This window comes from Calonectris borealis, chromosome 2 (genome assembly GCF_964195595.1).
Source record: "Calonectris borealis chromosome 2, bCalBor7.hap1.2, whole genome shotgun sequence".
In the NCBI taxonomy this organism is placed as follows: Eukaryota; Metazoa; Chordata; class Aves; order Procellariiformes; family Procellariidae; genus Calonectris; species Calonectris borealis.
In genome coordinates this window covers 2903320-2927664 of record NC_134313.1, presented here as the reverse complement: position 1 = coordinate 2927664, position 24345 = coordinate 2903320, and the positions used below count along the sequence as shown (strand labels likewise).

Sequence of the window (24345 nt, the reverse complement as noted above, 5' to 3'; positions counted from 1 at the left end):
AGATAATCTTACGGGTATTTAGCCAGCCATATGCTTTATTTCAATGGTAATATGTATTTCTTTGTGCGTTTTAACATTGTTTATGTTAATTAAGTCTTCAGACTGGATGCTGCATATGGGCTGTTTCATTTTTTTCTGGGGCTAATTTGCAGATAGTAAGTAACCTTGTCCCCTGCAAAATGCTCCAATTCAGTTAGCCGTGATTATGAATTCACAGCTGGGAGAAGGCCTTGCTTTTAAGCTCCTTATAACTTTCTCTTCCCTCCCCAAAAAGAAAAGGACCTGGAGAAAATCCCAAATATCCCTCATCTCCCCTAGGTCACAAATCTTCTCATAAATCACCATTGTCTTCATTTTGCTTGTATCAGTTTGAAGTAAATCAGCCAAAACCACCCGGAATTAGGGGCTTCTGAAAAAAACCCATTAATATTCCTGCTCTGGTTTCATTTTCCTTGCACGAAGCAACTGGATCAATAGTAGGTTTTTTTTTCCCCTTTTTTCCATTTCCATTTTTTTTTCTAAAGAGCTAATTTAATAATAGTTGCTAATCTGATTATTGATTCTTTCCTACCGGCAGAAAATTGTTTTGTTCAGTGCCAGGTCTATGCTGTTGGGGTAGAGGTGAGAAAAAGGGCATCAGTGCCAAACAAAAGTTATAAGGAGACAGAGAGATCTCAGCAATTGAGCACAAAGTTTTAGAGTGGCTCCAGAGACCTGGTGGTTGTTTTTTTTCTATAAAGAAAGCAGGGAACCCAGCCAAAGGATGTATGGATGCGCTTATTGACTGGAAGGCAATGCTCTTCAATAGCTTCAGGAGTGACTGCTTACTCCGAAGACCAGAGCTGTATTAATGTCCTCTTACATGACTGTATCCGTTTGCATCTCTTTTGTGTGCCTCAGTTTCCTTATCATAGAATCATAGGATGGTTTGGGTTGGAAGGGACCTTTAAAGGTCATCTAGTCCAACCCCCTGCAGTGGGCAGGGACATCTTCAATTAGATCAGGTTGCTCACGGCCCCGTCCAACCTGACCTTGAATGTTTCCAGGGATGGGGCATCTACCACCTCTCTGGGCAACCTCTGCCAGGGTTTCACCACCCTCACTGTAAAACATTTCTTCCTTAGAACTAGTCTAAATCTACCCTCTTTTATTTTAAAACCACTACCCCTTGTCTTATAGCTACAGGCCTTATTAAAAAGTCTGTCCCCATCTTTCTTATAAGCCCCCTTTAAGTATTGAAAGGCCGCAATAAGGTCTCCCCAAAGCCATCTCTTCTCCAGGCTGAACAACCCCAACTCTCTCAGCCTTTCTTCATAGGAGAGGTGCTCCAGCCCCCTGACCATCTTCGTGGCCTCCTCTGGACCTGCTCCATGTCTTTCTTGTGCTGAGGGCTCCAGAGCTGGACGCAGTGCTCCAGGTCTCAACAGAGCAAAGTAAAGGGGCAGAATCCCCTCCCTCGACCTGCTGGCCCTGCTTCTTTTGATGCAGCCCAGGATATGGCTGGCTTTCTGGGCTGCGAGCTAAATGAGGTTGATGATACTTGATTTTTTTTTGAAATGAGTGTAAGAAAAGTGCTGGACAATCAGTTATTGCATTGGAGCTTCAGTTTTCAGATTGGGTTACATGAATGTCACCAAACTGGTGCTACCCTTCAAATCCAGAGACGCAAAAGTGCATGATTTTTCTAGGAGGATCGGTTTTGCTCCAGTAAACCTAGACTGACTTGCTGGATGTGTGAGATATCTCACAGGATTTTCAGTAGCATAACTGAGAGATCAGCTTGGCTTTGAATCAGTGGATTGATCAAAGAAAGGCAAAATTATCTCTTGGATAATAGGATGACCCTTGTGAAACAGTTATGTGGCTTTTATTTAGTTCTTAAGAAGGTCTAAACTAACCAAAGCATGATTACTGCTTTGGCACTGTCAGCATCCAAAACTTCCCAAGCAGCTAGAGTGTTAAAGATTGATTTTAGCCCATATTTAGCTCAGTGTTTAATTTATTTCAGTGTTTACCTATCTGGCATGAGATCCTTTGTGACTGTTTTAGCAGCCAATCAAGGATTATATTTTTTTTTTTAATCAGCTTTTCTTTTTCAAAAGGTGCAAACCTTTTCATGTCCCTTTTGCCTGGGAACCATCCACTTTTTAATCCAACCCTGAGGTCCTGCAGAAACGGTGACTCTTGACACACTTGCTGCAGAAAAATGATTGTACATTTTTTTTGTCCCCAGCTATTGTGCAGAGCCAAAGTGTTTGAAAGGCGCTCTGGGGCAGCCTTTGGCTGGAAATGAAAATTGCTTTTGGGAATCCCACAAAAAGGATTAACTTTGACTTCATCTCTGGTTCGTTCTCCAAATTAATAATCAATCTGCCAGCTGGACCCGTGCCAAGCACTTGCATGACCTGCCTGGTTAGTGAGGGGGGAATGGCCCATGTGAAGCAAGAACTATCAGAGAATCATTGAAGTTGGAAGAAACCTCCAGAGATCGTTTGTATTATTTAAGTCTCAGGTATCTACCCCATTTTTAAAACCTCTTTCCGATCCATGCCTCTTCCCACAACAAAGGCTCTCCGTTTGTGCAAATTCCTATTCAGAACAGCATTTCTATTTAAGAAAGTCCTTAAGCATGTGTTTAGCTCCTATTTAAATCTACAAGACAGTGCTTAATTGCTTTTTCCCATCAAGTGCTCAAATAATGTTCATAGTCATGTTGTAACATATGGTGAAACATTTTCTTGTGGAACATCATTGGAATTACACTGGAGATAAATGTGACCATAGACATTAGAGACAGAACCAACTTGTCAGGTTTCCTGCTAACCCTTCCAGTACAATGTTTTTTACGCCAGTCTGGTTTGGGAATTTCTACAATTCCTCTTTGACTGGCTTGTAATCAGTCTGACTACACTGTTCTCTAATATTCTGCCCACGTTTTCCCTTTAGTAGAGTTACTCTTTCTTCCCTCCCCTCTTGAGACCGCCTGGAAATAATTCTGCTTCCTTATTAGTGTACCTGGATTCAATATTTGTGAATAACTCAAATTCTGCTCTTTTTCTTTGCCACTGAGCTGTGAGCATGGGTTTTCCACTACAAATCCAGTGTACTTTTCTGCAGAATCAAAGGTTTTGCTGAGAAGATAAAGGCTCAGTACTGATCTCCAGATGAAACCTGTACGCACAGGCACACACACACAACATACACATGTACTTCCCCTTATGGACCTGTTCATTAATAGCCCGTTTTCTTCTACAGCTTTTAATCAGGTCCATGATGAAAGTATGTTACCTTCAAATACGCAATATGCCCTTTTTGTAATATCTCTGTTTTGTAAATTGAACAGATCCCAGTGAAACAATCTTTATATTACAATATTCAGTGATCAAATTGTTTAGGGTTTGAAGTCTGCCCTGAACTAGGAGGCTTTTGGTAATACTGGCTGGCTGACCCTTGTCTGGGCAGAATGCTATCTGCATCCAGCAAGACCAAAACTCCCTCAGATGTGATTCCCTGGACCATGGAGAGATACCATTAGATCTCTCTCGGTGGAATTGAATATGTCATCTGCAGCAGATGTTGTTGGACAGGCTCAAACATTCAGAAGCCATGAATGGGACCACCCAAAATCACAAGACTGGCATTATTCAGTAGATTTCACATCAATACAGCCATGATTTTGAAGCCTTCCAGCTGCAACTGGATCATGCATTTTTAGGAGTTTCTCAGCAACTATGTGGACTAGAAATTAATTTTGAAAGAAAGAAACACAGGCTGAATCCAGAAGCTAGGCTTGAATGAAGGTTCATAATATCATGTCCACACTGGGAATAAGGCAATGCTGGCACCTCGCCTGAGTGCCATGAGTGAAGCAATGAGCAAACCTTTAGATGATGTATCGGTTAGCCCTTGTGACGGTGCAATACCCAAGGAACCTTTTCCTCAGCTCTCTGAAGACTGAGCTTAACCTGCCTCTTGCCACATGGTAGCATGTGGACAGTGAAAAAAGACTGGTGACTTTTCTGGCATGTCCTCCTACCTGCAAATACATTCCCCCAACCCAGATCCAAGCCACATAGAATCATAGAATCATAGAATCATTAAGGTTGGAAAAGACCTTTAAGATCATCGAGTCCAACCGTCAACCCAACACCACCATGCCCACTACACCATGTCCCTAAGTGCCTCATCTACACGTCTTTTAAATACCTCCAAAGATGGTGACTCAACCACTTCACTGGGCAGCCTCTTCCAAGGCCTGACCACTCTTTCAGTAAAGAAATTTTTCCTAATGTCCAATCTAAACCTCCCTTGGCGCAACTTGAGGCCATTTCCTCTCGTCCTATCGCTGTTACTTGGGAGAAGAAACCAACCCCCACCTCGCTACAACCTCCCTTCAGGTAGTTGTAGAGCGCGATGAGGTCTCCCCTCAGCCTCCTCTTCTCCAGACTAAACAACCCCAGTTCCCTCAGCCGCTCCTCATAAGATTTGTGCTCCAGGCCCTTCACATCCCACAAGGGTGCAGAGGTGTTCATATTAAAAGGATTGCAGGGCGAAGGAATAGGTAATTAAGCAGATTTGCAAAGAGGAAGGAAAGGATGAGAGAAGAGTTACTCTTCTGAGGAGCTTAAAACCAGAGGAATGGACATGCTCTTTGGAGCACCCAGCATTTGAATATTCTGAGTCATTTAATAACTGGTAATAATCAATTAATAATCACTGGTAGTAATGAGGGCCAGATTTTCATTTTCTATTAAATGGCATAGTTGGACTTATTCTGAGGTGATTTACACCACGTTTTCAGCACATTCCACAGCCCCCCATCCTTCATGTGATTTAAAGCAGCTTTTAAAGTGAAATCTGGATGACTTTGATCCAATTGATTTCTTTGAATCCGACGGGATAAATAAGCAGACATCAGACCAGGTTTTATAAGAGCAAAGGGCTGTTATCTTTTTTTTTTTTTTTTTTTTTTTTTGCCTAGATATCGCTATGTGCTCTTTCTGTATCTAGAAATGGATATCAGATCATGCCAAGTGTGGCTTTGGCCCTGGATAGACTTTATTCTGATATTGCATTCACTGCTCTACTGTCAGCTTTTCTGCCATGAGAATGTGAGAGCAGGCGCAGCATCTAGGGAGTGTTATTTGTTTTCTGATACCTTCCCTGGGGTTTCCTGTTTTGGTAGGCTTTCTGATTTCGTTTGCTTTTTTTTTTTTTTTTTTCTTTTTTTCTTTTGGATGAGGTTACTTCTGTTGATGCATGGCCCAGATCTGTCCTAGTCTACTCGGAAAGCTGGTAAATGAGTAAAGCTGGGCTTCGGGATTGAAAGTGATGTTAAGGTAATTGCATTCGCACATTTCCGGAGAGTTCAAATCGCTTGGGGACAGGGGGGGTACGTGTGTGTCAATATACACATATTTGATGCTTTAAGAATGATAGCTTTAAACGTGTCTATTTGTTGTGAAAGCCTGCTTAAACAGAAAAAAGTTAAGGACAATTAGGAGCCTTTTTAAGAGCACTTGTCTAGATATCTGCAAACCCATAAATGAAAAAGATAACCAGAGCACTAAAAAACCCCAACTAAACAAAAAGAAAAAAAACCAAACAAGTAAAGACAAATAAACCAATATCTACAAAAACCAACAACGGTCTGTTTTAGAGGGAAAGTAAAAGCCATTGTAGAGATATGGACAAAGGATAAATTGATAGCAATACAAATTAAAAGCTTGAAAAAGATAAGAGAAAAAAACATGTAAGAATTTTATTGTTCAGGATGGTTAAAATGAATAAAAAGGAAAATTTAGAGTATACTCTAAATAAAACCAAAATAGATCCTAATGGTATTGGTTTGTACTAGCTAGAAATGACAGATTTATTTATAATAATGCAGAAATTTCAACAAACGCCTGTATTCTGTAATTGGAAGGGAGCCTGGTTACTTAATCCACATCCCAGACTAATGAAATACTTTTCATTACACCAGCAGCTAGAAAACATGCTATACATCATTTAATAAACTAAGATGTTTTTAAGAGAAAAAAGACAGAGTAATTTTGCATGCCAGAGTTTTAAAAGAGCAGGCTAAGGCTAATTGGGGATCATTGCTCTTTAGTAAAAGAAGGGTGGAAGTGTTCCCAAAATCTGGGGAGAGGAGCATGTGTCTGTAAGCACAACAGCCTCACTCCAGAGCCGTCCGCCTCACATCTGTCTTAGGCACAATAACACACCATCTGATACGGGATCCAAAAATTAGGGGATTGCGGGTAATATTATGATTATAATTGAATAATAGCATACTCATTAAAACGGAGAAATTAATAGCAATCAACTTATGGCAAATAGATCTCGTCAAGCTAAAATAATACTTTGTATGAGCGTACGTAACTGGTTGGTAGAGTCTGAGCATTTGTCATTATTTGTACACATCATAAATAAGTCATTTGTCTTGGTGAGAGTGAATAAATAGAATGACTGGCTAACGCAGTTCTTGGAAATATAGGTGATACATATAGGGGAGAATACAGAATTTGTATTCCCTCTGAGATTGGCCTTGGATCTCTCAGTCCTTTCCAAGAAGGGTGTTGGTGAATCGCAGAAGGTGCGTGGAAGAGACCAGAGACCGATGCCTGATCCTGCGAGTCTCTAAGAGACGATGTGACTTAGCTCAGTGCAGAGCATGTGAAGAGCTGACTATCCAGGGAAGACAGATTTATGTTCCATCAGCTGGATGGACATCCAGGAAGGTCCAAACATTTAGAAAGTCCTGGATGGGCACCAGAAAAAAAAAAAAACAAACAACTCTTCTGGATGGTGTGTTGCTGACAACTTCTACAGTAAAATTAGTTCGGCTTTTTTTTTTTTTTTTACTATGAAAAGTGCTTTAATCCAAAACTGAGATAATTCAGGAAGGCTCGGTGTCACGTGTTAAACCAGATCCGAGTAGATAATCACAACAGAATCAACAGCATGTGTTGATGCTCTGTTACCCTGTTGGTACCCAGCCCATTCTCTCCGCTTTCTCGCAGAGTGGTTAGGGAGGCGGAGGGAGGCTCTGTCTTGTTGCGTGAGGAACGTGTCAGTGTGTGCATGGAGTCGAGACCTGCAAAAAAACTTCTCTGCACCTCAAGGCAGGTCTGCTGGAGTCAGCAGTATGGAGAAGTCCAGGCCATCTGTGATACACCTAAGGCTGCTGAACAGCTTGGCTCCATCTGGAGCTGCCTTGAGCTTGCTGCTGGCATTCTTGCCTAGGTCCCCTTCTCTGAAGATGGTCAGATGTGGAGATGGGACATCTTACACCCATGTTCGTCCAGTGAAGGCATATGGCCCTTTTGCTTTGCCTCCACATCCTGTCCCAGGCTCCAGTGAAGCCCAGGTTATCCGCATGGATCCTGACCTTCTCCCCATCCATTGCATTTCTGCACTTACTCTACGCATTTGCACCCCGTACATGACCATGTTTCGGGAGAGCGGACAAGACACAGAAGCAATGGGTGGAAAATGACTGTACTTTTGGGGTGATGACTGTACCTCAGCACGTGAGGCAGGGCATGAGATTCCCCTGTTCCCTGGTTTAGCCCTTAGTGCTCATGTGGAGATGGGGCTGCAAAAACTTTTCCCAATGAAACCATCCCATCTGCGGGACAATGGCCAACTTCACATGGAGCCTTTCCCACCTACCACCCCTTCCCCACTCTGCTGCTCTTCCCCAACCTGAAAGGATGCCATGAGAAAGCAAGGACTCCATCCCTTTGATCTCTTGAGGTCCCTCTGGCCATGAGGCAGGAGCATCCCTGCCCTGCCTGGAGCTTGGGGGGCACGGGGAAGGTCTGAGGGCGGTCCCATCACGGAGACCCTGGCCCCAGAGAGCTGGTGGGGAGGGAACAAGGTGAGGGGGGAGGGACAGCTGGGGGGGGTGGGGAGGAGGAGGGGCTGGTGCCTGTGGAGTAATTGGGGGGGGGTATGGGGGTGTCGTGGGGAAGGTGGAGTGACATATTGGGGTGGGGGAGGGGTGCACTCCCCTGTGGGGATCATGTGGCTGGGGGAGGTCTATATGGGGGGGGCGAGCTGGGGGGACACGTCTATATTGGGTGTGGGGCAGGGGTGCGGGGGGGTACATGGGGTGAGGGACAGGGCTATGGGGGGAAGCGAGGTGTATATCAGGTCAGTGGGACAGGTCTATAGGGTTATGCATCCATATATGGGATATGTGGGACAGGGCTATAGGGTGAGGGAGGTGTATTTAGGTTGCGTAGGACAGGGCTATAGGATTATTTCTGCATATATGGGGTGTGTGTCACAGGGTTATGCATCCACATAATGGGTGTGAGGGACAAGGCCATAAGGTTATGCATCCATATATGGGATAAGTGGGGCAGGGCTATAGGGGTAAGGAGGTGTATATGAGATATGTAGGACAGGGCTATAGGGTTATGCATGCTTATATAGGGTGTATGTCACAGGGCTATAGGGTTATGCGTCCACATAGTGGGTGTGTGGGACAAGGCTATACGGTTATGCCTGCATACGTGGGATATGTGAGCTATAGGGTTAGGGAGGTGTATATGAGATATGTAGGAGAGGGCTATAGGGTTATGCATCCTTATATGGGGTGTATGTCACGGGACTATAGGGTTATGCATCCACATAGTGGGTGTGTGGGACAAGGCTGTACGGTTATGCCTGCCTACGTGGGATATGCGGGCTATAGGGTTAGGGAGGTGTATATGGGGAGAGTGAGACAGGGCAGCCCGGGGGGTGGAGGGGGACGTTTCCATGGGGGATGGGGGGAGATGAAGGGATCAGAGCAGGACGGGAGTCTCGTGTGCAGACCACGACTAAGAGATCCAGGTCCGGGGATGGTGGTGGGATGGGGGTGGTGATGGGATGGGGATACTAATGGGATGGGGGTGGTGAAGGGATGGGGATGGGGATGGGATGGGGATGGTGATGGGGGTGGCCAGCGGGAGGGGGGGGAGGCTGCGGGGGGGCGCGGTGCCCTCTCCCTGCCCGCCCTGACGGCCTCTCTCCCTTTCTCCCCGCTCCACCGCCCCGTTTTTCCCTCCCTCCCTCCCTCCAGCAAAGCCTCCGCCTCCCCGCCCGGCTCCTGGTCCTGGCGCGGTTGCCGAACGGTCCCGCTCGACGCCTCCCGGACTAAGTGCCTGTGTGACCGGCTCTCCGCCTTCGCCATCTTAGCCCAGCTCAACCCCGACATGGTGAGTCCCGCGGAGGGAGGAGCAGAGGGGACGGGGACACACACACACACACACACACGGGTGGGGTGTGACGGGGGGGCACAGGGGAAAATAAAGAGAGAGGGAAGGGGACGCGACCGGGATGGAGCGGAGCATCCTCAGCGTGCGGCTTTCGGGTACCTGCGGGAAGGGGACAGACCCTGCTGCAGTCCGGTGTCGCCGGGACCGTAGCGACACACCGTGAGGCTTTGCATCACCCTCCCCCTTCACCCCCTCCCCCCAACCCTGACCGCAGCTTTTTTTTTGGGGGGGGGGGGCGTGGAACACACATACTGGGGCTGCTGCTGCGCTGCTTCCCCCCTTCCTCCCATCCCTCCGTCCCTGCGCTCTGCGTTTGGATATGACTACTGCTAAACGTGGGGGGCCACCAACCCCCCAAGCCTATTCACTCCCGTGGGCTCCCCACGCACGAAATCTTCGCACGTGCCTTATTTTTTGCAGGGGGGGGGGAAATCACCCCGCGCCGTCCCCCTCCCCGCCGTTCACTCGTGTCCACTTCCCTGCCTCGGGGTCCTTCTCACTACCCCACGCTTTTTTTGGGGGGTGGGGGTGTGTTCCCCACCTGGGAATAGGGGACCGTGGAGGGGGAAGAGTTGTGAAGTTTTGACCGCTGTCGGTGACACGAAGCCGGTGCCGCGTCTCGGACGGAGCCTCCAGAAAAAAAGTGCGAGATTCCTAGAAATTATTGCCCGGCAGCTGCACCCTGAGTCAGAGAGCGGGGAGGGTGCCAGGGCACCAAAGGTGACACCAGGGTGGTCAAAAGAGGCTTTGCAGGCTCCTCTCTTTTAAATTTTTTTTTTCTTTTTTTTTCTTTTTTTTTTTTTTAAGTAGTTCATCCCTTTTTGGACAGTTCCCAAAGCAAAGCGTCCTCCCCCCTCCACCTAGCGCTTCTCCATCTGCCTGGGCACTGGGAGTTACTGGGCCCTTGCAATTATTTACTAATTATGCCTTGCTTGTTAAATGCCGGCTTAATTCAGCGAAAGGGGAGGGGAAAGGAAGAAAGGAAGGGTGATGATGGTAAAGGGCGGGGGGGAGATCACATTTTCCAAGATGAAGGTTTGGTTTATTATTAGAAACGCTAATGTATTTGGTCCACTAGTTACCATGGAAACAACATCTGCACTGAAGTGGTTTTAAAGACACAGCGTTAGTTGTGTTTGCCCGGGCCCCGTGCAGGCCTAGCCACTACAGCGTTGTGAAACGGGGTGTCGGGTAGAGCCGTTCTCGGGGTCCTCTTGAGGAAGGCATCAAGCTTCTGGTCTCGGTAGAGATGCGCTGGTTAAAGGATGCTCGGAGGTAGGACTGGGACTGGGTTCCTGTTTGGAAGGGGCCTGGAAGGAGCTGGTTGCATTGATGCTGGCATCCCTGCACCCATCTTCTTCCACGGGTTGTTGTTTCTCCGTCTTCCCACCGGGCAGGCTGGGATCTGCATGAAACTAAGCGGGCAGGGAGGTAATCTGCTGAGCTAGTGCTCTCCAGGAGTGGTACCCAGCCTTCTCGAGGTGGTTAGGCTGAGCTCAGGTAAGCCAGCCAGGATCCATCTCCTGCAGCTCTGTACCCTGCTGCTCTGTACCTGTCCTGTGAACCTTCAAGGCTGTGTCCTGCCAGCAGCAAGGCTTCACCCTTCAGCCCAAGCTACAGCAGCTTAAGTGTCTGGCTCCAGGGGTTGTGATGACCACTGGGATGACTGATGGGTGAATCTTGTCCCATGCGGGAAGGACTCCGTGCTGTCGTTGCAAGTAACCCAGTCCTGACAAAGTTTAGGGAGGCTGCATGGTCGGAGAAAATAAATTGTGATTTCTGCTGCAGGAATACTTCTAAGGCAAAGCCTGAAATGAAGCCAGCCCAGGTGTGCAGCTGAGCTGCTGGTGAAGGTCTTCTGCCGATCCATCTTCTGGAACTGGGCAGAGGACCAGGCAGTGTGGGAAGAGAGAAAGGAGCCTTTGGCTTGGCTAAAGCAGAAGTTTAATGGAGGGCTAAGTCTTTATGTTCTCACAGTGCTTGGTATTATTTAACTAAGCAGCTAGGAAAAAAAATGGTTAACTTGAAGTGGCCAGATACTGCTACTCCCTCAGCTCTAGGTGTTTGGAGCGTTATCTGGGTAACACAGGGTTGGTGTAAGCCTTTTATCATCAGTGCAAGTATTTTCACATCTGAGAGTGGGCTTGGCTGCAAGAGGATGCAGCTTCCTTCCCCCAGGCATGTTTTATTATATCTGCAACTAACCTCTCAGCTGGTCCTTTGGGGTTTAGGCCTAAAATTGCTTTCTTCATCGTCTTTCCAACTCCGCCGGCTGCTGGTTGGGTTACATTTTTACAACTCATTTTTTTCCCAGCCTGGAGTTAACTCATGAACATCAGGATGAGTCCTTTGGCCATGCTGGGAGGAAAGCTGGTGCCTGGCTACCTCCTGAGTCCCTCCACTAAGCAAAGCCCAGGGTTTGTTGATGCTGTGGAGTGTTGTTCACCCAGGTCCTCGCGGTACCACCCTTGGTTTCCTGACTGAGTGTCATTCTGAGCAAGCCCATGCTGCCTTCCTTCTCCAGAGGTGGCATCTCGTCATCGTTGGTGTCTGCGGTGGTGACATTTATAGTGCAGTTTTTCATGTGCCTTTGGAGCTCTCAGGACAAGAAGCTGCGTCCGCCTGTGTCATTAATATTATTTATTGCTATAAATCTCCGTTCTGGAGTCTTTGGCTCTGGCAGTTTGAAATATTTGTAACCCTGCTATGGGCACAGCTTCTTTGCAGTGAAAAAGAACCAGGAAAGGCTTGTGGGGGATGAGTGTTGCTGCCCAGGCAGCTGATTCGGACTTGCCAAGGACAGAGTTTCCCCGGGCTGGGCCCTAAGAGTTGCTCATGCGGCAGGGAAAGGAAGCAGTTTTCCTTAATTTCAGTGAAGCTAGGGGCTGAAAGTGCTGTGTGTTGAATCGGTTTTGGATCCCTAAACCGTGTTGGAGCTGTTCAGAACCAGCTCAAAAGCTGGAGTTCAAATTTGACTCTTTCTCTGGGTCCGATTTCCCTCGGACCCTGCTCTTTCGACTAGACAGAGGCAGCGTCTCGCACTGGTTCGACAGGATTGCTGTTTGACCATCGTGAAAGATTAAAACCTCTGAAATTAAGGAACGTAGACAAACTTTTTGGGGATGTCTTTTCATTTTGGTTTTATATCATGCCTAGCTTGGTAGGGCAACGGTATTGACGTGCTCTGATGTTACACCTGTATAATAGCAGTGCTAATAGAGAATAAGGGCAAAAGGAAATTGCAGAGCCAAGTGTTCAAACTATACCTTTGCAAACCGTGGTCAGGCTGATTAAGAATCTTGTGGTGGTATTTTTTCAATATTTCTTGCCAGTCTTGGCAATTTCTTAGAGATGGGAAGGAAAGATTGCGGGAAGGATGCGCAAGAGAGCCTTTCACTCTTTGCATGTCTTGTTTGAGTTTGGCTCATGTTGTTTCTTCTGCCTACCAGCTCATGATTGGCCTTTATAAAGTCAATTGAGCTTTAAAGATTGGTTCTTACAGCACTTAGGACCGTAGGAAGGCTGTACAAATATACCTCTGCTCTCTCTCCCCCTCCTTACCAGCCTCGTCTGCAAGAGACAAGGCTGATCAGAATTGGGCATCTGAGCTCTGCTCTCATTTCTAGCGTTAGCGAAGGTTGAAAGGTGCTGGTGGCAAGAACTTGTATGGATGCTGAGTTTGTTGTGTCCCTGCTGAATTTTTTGAACATCTTGTCTCCACGATGGTGTTTACTGACAGGCAAACGAAGGGTTGTACAGCGCCTGTGTATTTTTATGGGGTGTACTGTAGCAGACCAAACTACAGAGCTGACTTGGAAGCGTGCTGGCGAGTGTACGCAGTGAACAGCCCTGACCCTATGATACCCCAGGATGTTGCAAGAGGTTTTGTTCGTTGTGATTTCCAGTTTGTATGAATGCAAGGCACCTTTCATGGTGTGCTTCCTACCCAAAGGGACAACAGCTTCTGAGCTCCTCTCTCAACTCAACAACATTTACTTTCTTTTCCTGAAAACATCCCAACGTTGTGTGTGCAGCAGAGGAGAAGAAATCCTTTTTACCCGGGGGAAATAACGAAGCGTGGACAGTAGACTTTCAGTGTCCATCTTGGCTGAGCAGGCTGTGGGAAGGGAATCAACATGCAGGTCTGGTGTGATCTTGCTGTATCTTGAAGATCTTCCCTCTGAAAAGATTGTCCTCTGCTATGGGAGGTCTGTGTGCTTCAGGGAGACACAAGGTGGGTTATTTTAAAGTCCTAAAACTCTGTAGGATCTCTCTTCCACAGGGAGTAAATCCAGGTTTTCCAGCAGCATGCTCTTCCCCTGGAAAAATGTTGATGTTAATGAATTAAAATATTTTGTAAGAGTGTAGCAGTTCTGACAACATTTTGATGGAAAATTATAGCAGTGTTTCACTTAGATAAGACCAGAGCACTTTATTTGGAGATGAATGTTTTAACATTTATATTCTACCATCGTTTATCACATGAGAGTTGGAGTCTGGATAGGAACAAAGCCTTTTTCATACCTTGAGAACAGCCAGTTCTCACCTTTATAATAGTTTTCAGGTTTCGTTAATAATGATGCTGCTTCTCCTGCAATATTAACTCTTTGATTCAAAAGTCGGACTTTTCTGTTGAAGGGAAGTTCTCAGTTTTGCCCAGCTCGAAGTCTTAAGGCGTCAAACTACTGCCAGTTTGTACAGGGAGTCTAGGGAAGAGTTTATTAGACTGCTGTATCTGGGTGTATTGGCTAAGCTACAGTTCTGAGAGCTGTTTCTGTGCCCGTAAGTGAAATTGTGACCTTGGGCTAATCACTTCATTGTTTTCTGCTTCCGTTTCTCCAGCTGCAGCACCCTTGCAGGTGACATCCCAGGCTGTGTGCATCCATATTTGCACAGTGCCCCAAGCCTGAAGGGTGCTACAGAAAACACCAAGTGCTGTCATTTCCCTGACAGAGCATTAGGAGCCTCCGTTTGCTCGGTTAGCAAGAGCCGTGCCAGGGTGAACATTGCTGAGCTGCAAACATTTGGGCTTTTGAGGTCCAAATCCTCTGCAAGCCTCCTGCCTTTGTGCAGTTGGCACCTCTTCCTGCAATCACCCTACCCTCTCGGGGATGCTGCTGTGCATAGAGTGTCTCGCAGGAAGCTGATTGCGCCTTTTGCTGTGGAGCCCTTGAACTGGAAATGTTTCCTAAAGTTTGCTGGGGATTTGTGCTCTTACCACTGGACTCTCCCTGGATATGGAGAGGCCAAAGTGGGAGTGATGAAGGGACTCCTGCCCATCCCAGGAGAGCTTTGTGCTGAGATTGGGAAAGGTTATGGTGTAAGTGCTGCTGGGGATTTCTGGGGTTCGCCCATCTCCTGCTCCACAGCAGGCGCAGCTGCTGCGTTTTCTCAGAGGTACTTTTCCCTAAGGTCTGTGATTCTGCAAATCACAAGCTTGTCTTTCCTTTGCTCAGCAGGGATGCTCTTTTCACTAAACCCACTATAGTCCCCCTGAGTTTCAGCAGGCATTGATAGCATGGAGAATATAGAGTACGAACCAGCTAGGTAGACAGTTTTTCCCTCTCACTCTCTCTCATAATACGAATAGGAAGTAGAGGGGACGTGTGATGCCCTTAGATGGCCAAATGGGCCAATCCACAGTCTAGCTCCCTCTTAAAAGAATTGCATTATTTTTCAAATGTGGCCTCTTAACAGAGGGGGCTGAATTGTCATCTTACATCGTTGCTTTGCTGGAAGTCACCTGCTTTTAAACGTTTGCTTTGTCATCACTGACCTGAAGTCTGTCAATATGCATTGCAGAGTGAATTGGGCTAAACCTCATTTGAGTTTAGCGAAGACCCGGGGTCAATGTACGGATGATTTATGTTATGTTTTTAGAGGAAGGGGATTACTGATAGAGCTTGTGATGCGTTCCAGGGAGCAGAGGAACCCTGGGTTTGTTGTTTTGGTGGGAGATGTGAATGGATATTGCCACTGCTATACGCTGTACACAGATATCTAAGAAGGGATCCCATCAGCAAATAAGTGATTGGTGTTTGAACATACATAGGAAAGGAATCAGAGAGGAGGGTGATAGGAAATTCCTTTCAGTTCTGTGCTTCTAGGAGAGACAACACTTGAATGTATTAAAAGAAGACAGGTAGCACACAAGGTAATAATAGGAGGATTTGGCTCAGCATAATAAGCAGTCATCCAGCATTCCACCTCCTTCGCGGCTGTCTGCGGATTCAGCTGTCTATCGATCCAGCAGGTGTTCAGTAGATATTCACAGCTGACAGCTTTTCTCTGCTGAGTTTCTGCTCCGCGCTTGTGGATTCGCTCAGGTCTTTAACTCACTACAAAACTCCGGGTGGTGGGATTGCAGCGGCGTGGGTCTGCGGCTCTTCCTCCGCGAGCTGAAGCCAGCGAGCTCCGCACAGCCCTGGCAGTGACTCTTCTGCAGGCAAATGCTGCATCACCCTGTATCTCTTCATCTGAAGGGGATGTGGGAGAGGAACATGATCAAGTGGCTGGGAGCTTAAAACTGTTGTGGGATTCAGTGCTTCAGCGTGAGTAATACTGAGCCAAATTCACCCTTCGGTGTAAAGGCAAGAGCAGCACTGGCATTAACCAAGTGACCCCAGGAGCAGACCAGGGCTGTGGTTAGTCCCTTGTCTTCAGCTGAAATTAAAGACTCACCATGCACATCTGGGATACTGCGTGTCCAGGCATTCCTGAGGGGTTTGGTGCTTATTTTGAGCTGCAGTGCTTAATGGCTTGTTGCCATGAAGGCAGCTTAGCAAGTGTGACAGCTGTCCTATTACCCAGACACAAGCTTACTGCTCTGTTAAAGGAGGCGTGGATTTAAGCCAGGACACCAGGGTCTTCCCAGTTCCCACTTTCCCCTTTTCTAAGAGCTGGGAAAGCAGCTCTCAGACTCAACGTGTGCAGATTTGAGCCATCGAGGGCCAGAAATGTGAACGAAGGGGGTGAGCAGTACCTCTCCGGGATCCTCTGCTCTGTGTTCAAGCAGGATGACTGGTACGGTACGTGAGTGTGGGAGTGTGGGAGTATGTGCGTGGGAGAGGATGATGTGTCAGAGATGTTTGGTGTGGTACCTCCACGCTGATAGTGAGCAGAGGTGAGCTCTGTGAGACGGTTTGACTCTTTTCTCAAGGAGAAAAGACTGAGGGGAAGGCAGATAATAGTCTTCAAATGGGTAGAAGGTAGCTGTGGAAAGGGAGCAATCTGCTTTCTGTGTCTGCTGAGGATTGGACTCAAATTGCAGTGAGAGAAATTTAATTTAGGCACAAGGGAAAACCTTCTGGTTGCAGGGATAGTCAAGAACTGAGAGCCTAGCCTCCGTCAGCGAAGGTTTTCTTGAACAGTTTGGGGATGGTTTAGATGGTTTTGAGGCAAGTGAATGGGTGAGCTGAGCTTGTCAGGTCTTTTCCTACCCTCTTGCCTGTAATTCTGTAAACGAGATCACTTTTGTGGCTGCTTCTTGCTATGTAAAAGAGAGAAATGTGGCAGAGAGGTGGCACGTGGCTGGGAGGTGGAGGAGAGGGATGGAGGCAGATGGGGAAGCTCTGGTGGGTTAGGGCATGTGTTTTGAAAAATCGCAGGGTCTGTCCACAGTTGGAGAGACCACCTTGCCTGCTTGCCGTATCCAACTGTAGCTGTTGATCCAGTTATTTTATATTTATCATGTGTTATTTGGACCACCGCATCACCTGGAGCTATGGAGCACGGCTTCAGCAACCTGCTCAGTGCTGAACGAGCCACAAAGCCACCCCGACCCAAAATAGGTGAAATACAGCTGAAATTTCCAGCCGAAATACAAGGCTGCTTGGATACGGGTGGGCGTAGGGGCACATGTAAACAGCACGAGGGCATTAGTCATCGGGATCCTCAGTAAGTCGCGGCACGTCTGCCGTTGTCAGGATTGTTTTGTAGGCATTGCACCCAGCAGGGTTTTACAGAGGAGGTTTAAAGCAAGAGCACTGGATAGCTTTCTAGGTGTTTTTTGGGGAGCTTCTCCCAAGGCAGAGGATGGTGTGGGAGACATCACAAAGGTGCTCGTTTGAAAATGGTAACAAGTGGGTGATGGAGGCTGGGTTTCATGGGCTCGTCAGGGGTGGGAGTCAGTGCATTAGTGCTAAATGAGATTATCTTCCTTTTCAAAGCACTTCAAGGACTAAACACATTGTGTTTGAAGAGTCAGTCGAACTGTTAAACATTGCTTGTCTTTCTTATATTGTTCTGCACCCGTCTCCATAGTACTTTGGCCTGGAAAAGCCCTTTTTAGGTAATTTTGGCAAGTTGCTTCACCACTGAACCCTGCCTAAAGGCTAAGGTTGCTCTTGAATTGCCATAAAGTGAGATGTGGAAATTAAGTGATTATTATTTTTTTACAACAAATGTCTACTCGTTTAAAACAAAATTGAATCAGTTTCGGAAAGGCTTGTGCCCTTCATACTTTTGCTATCTATGAACAGCTGAGAGGACAAATCTACTGGCAAGAGTTTGGCAGTAATGGCAATCTTTAAGCAAAAATGGGCAATATGCATGGAAAACAAATGTCAGGCTTGTAATTATAAATATTTGAGCTTGAAACTTCCCTCTAAATGTTAGGACTGTCGAATCAGGAAACTGGGTTGATGATATGCGTGATAACGGTCAGTCAAAACTAAGTCTGCAGCTCGAGTGCTCACTAGCTACTTACCCTACTAACCAAAAGGATATACAGAATATATTCAATAAATCTGTGAAAGCAAAACGACTCTGCTCTTTTCCCACAAGCAAGACAACGCTTTCGTTTTTCATGACAAATTGTTCTTTTTTGCTCTTTTAAATATGGCAGTCATGTCAGCCATTCCCCAGATGGGGAATATCCTACTACTGGGGCCAGTTTTGATCTTGTTTATATCAACTCGGTACAGTTGTAAATCCAGGGGCTCTTACAATTTTACTTCCCAATCATTCAGCTGTGAATGAGATGGACAGCGGGGCCAGAAGCCGATTCCTTGAGTGCTGCTTTGAGATCATGGTTCCATGTAGAGGGAATTAGCACCAGTAACTCCCCAGTAACCAGCTGTGTATTGCACTGGGTGAGTGGAAACATGCTGGATCCCATGGGCTCTTCAGATTGCAATGGGAATAAAGCTGTCGTCATCGTCGTAAGAGTGTACAGATCATCTGCTAAATGGCTGAAATCCCTTCATCTCCTTTTCAGAGGCGAGCTCTAGCCAGTGAGCCTCTGAAAGCCTCTGAAAACTGATAATGAACTGGAGCCATCTTTTACTTCAAGGTTGTTGGTTCAACCCTAGTTCGGGTCAGGAGCCGTTGCCAGTGCAGGGATCTTCAGTGGTTGAACAGTAAGAGATGGGAAGCTCTGTCTGGGTCCTACAGGAGAGGAATCACATCTGCAAAGAGACTGAATGAAGGCACGGTTTAAGAGGTGTTTTAGGGATGCCTTGTGCAGTCTTTGTGCTTTGTGCTTTGTGCTTGTGCTTTGGATGAAGCTTTTCTTAAGGACTGGTCTTCAACAGGCAAGGATGTTAGAAGGGGAAAGGGAAGACCGGCGTTTGTTCTCCACAGCAGTAGTCAGCAGGGTGATATAAGCATCTTTGGCATAAGTCTTCCTCCAGACACCATGGCCTCAGGTGTTCCCCCACTGCTCAGTTGGGTCTCTCCCGAGGGCTGGATGTGTGGGCACACGGGAGGCAAGCATTGCCCATGCTGTGGGGAGAGCTGTCGGTCTGGCATCACTCATCAGCACGACATTGATAAAGTAAAACAAACAGCGGGCTGTTTTGGAATAATTTGGTGAAATGCTGTCGCCTGGCATGGAACCAAAACACTGCTTAAATCAGGATAAACACAGTCTGGATTCCACCCTCATTTTCCATTCCCAGTCTGCCATGGAGTTATTTTATTTTAACTGTGTGTAAATCTCACCACATTTCCCTGCAAGGTGCTCAGCACTGCTTCTGCGAAGTTACTAGAGATGAGGGCACACTTGTGAAACCAGGGTAAGATGGGTAATGCAAGGACCAGTTTGCAAATCAGTTACGGACTTTGGACTGATTATCCTTTGTGTAGCACAGGGAAAGGACGATCCCAAGCAGAAAGGAGCAGTAAGGAAGGCTCATTTTTAATGTAGTTAGAGCATAAGTCCATACTGTAAAATAATGCTGGTAATAGTAATAATAATGATAGTATTATTAATGATAAATTCCATGGCAAAGGCTCTAGCACTGTCCTGTAATTGTCTCTACTGTTTAATTGTTATAATTCTCCTCGCTGTGTCTTGGCTTGTGCCAGCTAGCAATGTCCAGCTGTGGTCCAGGGGATGGCATGGACCGTGAATGTTCCACTAGGCAGTATGGACAAGACCCCTCTGTTTTGAACAGTAAGTTTGTATGAATATTATCTGTACCATATCACTTCATCTCAGGGCAATGGAGTGCGTCCTGGACTATTTTATTTTCTAGGACTGACATAGCGAGATAGAGGTACGCTGCTTACCGCAATGCTTGTGACAGTGGTACTGCACAGTCTGATTGAAGTTCAGTTCTGCCTCTGTTGTCTCAGAAGAAAAGCTCATACGCATAGAGGAATAGGCCATTTTATTATTACCACCTTTATTGTGGAAAATTATTCTATTTCCTTTTCAACATGTTTTAAAGGGAAAGGCTGAAACAGAGCAAGTCTTATCGTCTGCATGAAAAGCAAAGATTTAAAAACCAGACACTCCATCTGGCCAGCTCGCAAACAGTTAAGCCAAAAGCTCTCTCCTCTCTCTCTTCCATACCTCCCCACGTTAATATTGTACAGCAGAGAATGAGATGCTGGTGCTTGATTGTCCTGACATAGCCCTAGGAACTCCCTAAGGCATTTACATATATCAGAAATCTAAGCTGAATTAAGCTTTGGAAGAGAGATGGAAAGCAGTATTATTCTTTTCCATTTCCAGGGGGTCAAAATAAGCCCCCGAGAAGTTAAGGTCAGTGTTTGCAATCTAAAGCAGATCGGTTGAGAGGACTTTGAAAAGATTGTCTTAAATGATGGAGCCACGCATACACAGTTGGCCTGCGGGCAAGCTGGGAATAGACCCCCGCACTCCTCGCTTGCGGTCCCCTTGCTCGGCACGCAGGTTCCCAAACCGCAGCTCGCAGAGGGTTGCAAAGCAGCTCATGGCTACTCATCAGAGCCCCATTAAACAGTAATTTCAGCAGCTTGGCGAGGCGTAGTGCCGTGGGAAAGGGGCGGGAAAGGAATAAAGCATAGTGTATTTTAAATAATGACAGTGGGCTGTTTAGTGAAAATGATAACTGCTGGTTGGGCAGGAGGAGAGTGGTCCTTAGAGTTAATATCAGCCTGATCCAGCCCTCCTTGATATCAGGACTGGATATTGAGGCACTGAGAGTGCAGTCTGGTAGTTCAAAGAGTGTCAACAAGCTGACCGTGGCGTTGACGACTGGCAGGTAGATAATGCGTACTGTTAACTCCTGTAATTCCCCACCAGCCTGAAGGAAATTATCCTGACAGCTCATATTAATGAGTAGCTGCATGACCACTCCTCTGCCCTGAGAGCTTCATCGAGGCTGTTTACTAAATGCAGATTGCCATGCTGTATCTTGAGAGCAGACTCAATACCGAGTGAAGAGTTAGCAATTGTTAATAAATAGTAGCACATTAAGATGTCTCTCTGGGTGATTTTTGTGTACTGTAATTACATGGAATTGCCTGTTAGACTGGTCAAATTACATAAAAGGGGCCCTCAGCTCCACAAATGCCTTCCTGATAATGGGTGTCTATTAGCTTTGATTTGAGAAGCCGGTAGTTATGATACGAAGGAAGCAAAACAAAGTAGTAATTCTCTGGACCTGTCTTGCAATGACATAGGCTGGGAAGGATGTTGGGTTGTTCCAGAAAGAAGTTGTGAAGAGATTATTTATTAATGACGCCACTAAGCGATCTTCATGCAGGGATCTCAAAGTCCTCCTCAGAGGTTAGAAGATGGAGAAGAGAAGGCTCTGGGGAGACCTTATTGTGGCCTTTCAATATATAAAGTGTTATAAGAAAGACGGAGAAAGACTTTTTACCAGGTTTTGTTTGGGATAGAGTTAAATTTCTCCGTAGTATCTAGTATGGAGCTATGTTTCGGATTTGTGCTGAAAAAAATGTTGATAAAACACGGATGTTTTCATTATTGCTGAGCAGTGCTTACACAGAGACAAGGACTTTTCTGCTCCTCAGACTGACCCACCAGTGAGAAGCTGGGGGTGCAGAAGAAGTTGGGAGGGGACATAGTCAACTGACCAAAGGGATATTCCATACCATATGACATCATGATCAGCAATACAACTGGGGGGGTTGGTGGTTGGTGGGGGCTGCTATTTTTGGGGGACTGGTTGGGCATCAGTTGGTTGGTGGTGAGCAACTGTTTTCTTTTGCATCACTTGTTTTTCTTGGGTTTTGGTTTTTTCCCTCTCTCTTTATTAGTTCCCCCCCCCCCTTTTTTTTTTTTTAATATTAAACTGTCTTTATCTCAACCCACAAGCTTTTGCACTGTTATCCTCCTGATTCTCCTCCCCCATCCTGCTGCAGGGGAAGTGAGCGAGCAACTGTGTGGTGCTTAGCTGCTGGCTAGGGTCCTGTCCACAACACCAGCTCCTGTAGTGACAGGACAAGGGGCAATGGTTTTAAACTGAAAGAGGGTAGATTTAAATTGGATATAAGGAAGAAATTTTTTACAGCGAGGGTGGTGAGACACAGGATCTGGTTGCCCATAGAAGTTGTGGATGCCTCATCCCTGGAAGTGTTCTAAGTCAGGTTGGACAGGGCTTTGAGCAACCTGATTTAGTGAAAGATGTCCCTGCCCATGGCAGGGTGGTTGGACTAGATGATTTTTAAAGGTCCCTTCCAACCCAAACTGTTCTCTGATTCTGTGAAAAAATGGCTTGGTGCTTCTTCCTGCTCCTCTGCTCTGAATTGAGTGAACCCTGTGGTCCCTCTGATAACGCTGATCCACCAAAAAAGCTCCTTTCAGCTGTGGCCCAATCCTGCCTTTGCTACATCCCTGCTACTTCCCATACTTTGGGGTCCACCAAAAAGAGCTTCTATCCTGCTCTTCCTTTCTCCCTGTCTTGCAATTAGTGCAAGAAATATGTCTTCCAGGAGGTGAAAACTGAGCCTTCCCTTGAGCAGCTCCAGCTGTATCTATAGTTTTACCACCAGCCTCAGCAACTGGCATGCCCTGGTCAGCTGGACATCGGTGCTACTTCATTGAGCACTGCATGGTGGTCACGAGAGTGGTGGGGTATGAACGGCACCTGCTTATTCAGTGGGTCTGCTCCCTGTGTGTGCCTGCCTCGCATCGGCTCCTTCTGCGGGCAAGTGCCAGGCTTTGCTCCTCTTGGCTCTGCAGAGTCTCTGGAGGTGTTCACATACATCAGCTACACCTTTGTCAGCTGAGTTGTGTGAAGAGCTTGGTTCTCACCCAGCTGAAGGTGTCATAGCATCACTCATTACCAAAGTCCCTAAAAGATACTGTATATGGCTGCAGATTGCTGCCCTTTTTTTTGTCAAGTGGTTGTACTGGGGTAGCGTACACGGCTGGTGCTTTACCATACCACTGCAGTATATAGGTGTATATACAAAGGGCGTGAGCCTGAATGAGAAATCCAGAATCTAACCGAATAGGGATTAAAAAAAAATTCAGGATATTTTTGGCAGATGACAAAAGCACGTTCACCTCTTCATTATTCAACCCTTCTCGGTTGTTTTCTTACAGCATTGACATATGCCCCTTTGTTTAGAAAGCTGTTCACTTTTGTGAGTACTGGTAAAAGCATTATTTTCCAGCAATTTTAACAGCCATCTCTCTGCTTTGACAAAAGTTGTCCAACCAGCAACAAAATCAATACCATGTGGCTTAAAAAACTTCTCAAGAATTGTGAAAATTCTTTAGGCCAGTGGCACAGTAAAATGGTTCCTGAGCAATTCTTGGACTAAATCACACCCACCTGGCCCAGTTCTTTGTTGGAAGAGTGGAATGAGTCTCATTGCTTTGATCTCATGACCTGGGAGGACAGAGGTAGAGGGAGCTGCACTTGCTTGGTCTTGCAAAGACGAATGTAAGGGGCAATCTAATCACAACCCACAAGTATCAGAGGGTCAATTACAAAAATTAGAAAACTAAACTCCTCTCGCTTGTGCCTGATGATTTAACAAGGGGCAGAGCCACAAGCTGTAGCTTTGAAGTTTCATGTGCGACCTCAGGAAAAATTCTGTCATGGGGAGAGTGGTGTGGCCCTGGAATGGTCACCAGAAGGATGGGAGCTCTCCATCTTTGAGAATTTCCAAGGCTCGTCTAGACAAACGATGGTCAACCTCACGTGATGCTAGTGATAGTCTTGCTCCAAGCAGTAAATTGGATTAGAAAGGTCTAGATGCCCCTTGCAACCAGTACTTTTGAAATTTTCTGACTTAATGAGTCTTTAATTTCAAATGTGCAGGAAGTCAAGCTCAAGGCAACCATTCTGAATAGCAAACACATTTCTAAAAACAAACAAAGCCCAACACCCCAAATTCCAAACTTCTATGTCTGTGTTTAATTTGGAAGCAAAATAAATGGTTTAATTTTTCAGTGACTTTATTAGTATGATGTTGATATAAAGACTTTATACAGCCTTTCTCAGTATCAAGGATGGAAAAAGCAGAAAGAACAGCTTGCTTGTAAGGTCTCAGGCAAACTGCATGGCATTAAGAAATAGCATTTTTGACTTTATTCTAATTGGAGTCTGTTTGACCCTGGAGCTAGAGCAAGGTAATGGAACAAGCACGACTCAAACAAAGTCGCTTTTCACAGTCTTGTGCAGAAAGTAAGAAAAAGAAAGAGAGAAATGCAGAGAATGTAAAGGGGGGGAAAGTCAGAAAGATGCATTAAGAGCAAGAAGAAAAGGTAGAATATGTCAAGGAAAATGGCCAAAGGAAGGCAGGAGAGAAGACAAAGGAGAGAAAAAAACGAGGGAGAAAGGAAAAGAAGGAAATAGAAGAGAAGGAGGAAGCAAAGTGAAATTGT

General features: G+C 46.2%; 1 protein-coding gene across 1 annotated transcript in view; it reads left to right on the top strand.

The window, feature by feature from the left end:
• ADGRB1 (adhesion G protein-coupled receptor B1) overlaps window positions 1-24345 on the top strand; it is a 138966-nt gene that overhangs the window by 42199 nt on the left and 72422 nt on the right. The window contains exon 11 of the mRNA XM_075141066.1: window positions 9077-9212. Within this exon, the coding sequence (XP_074997167.1) occupies window positions 9077-9212 (136 nt within the window). The remainder of the gene's footprint in view (window positions 1-9076; window positions 9213-24345) is intronic.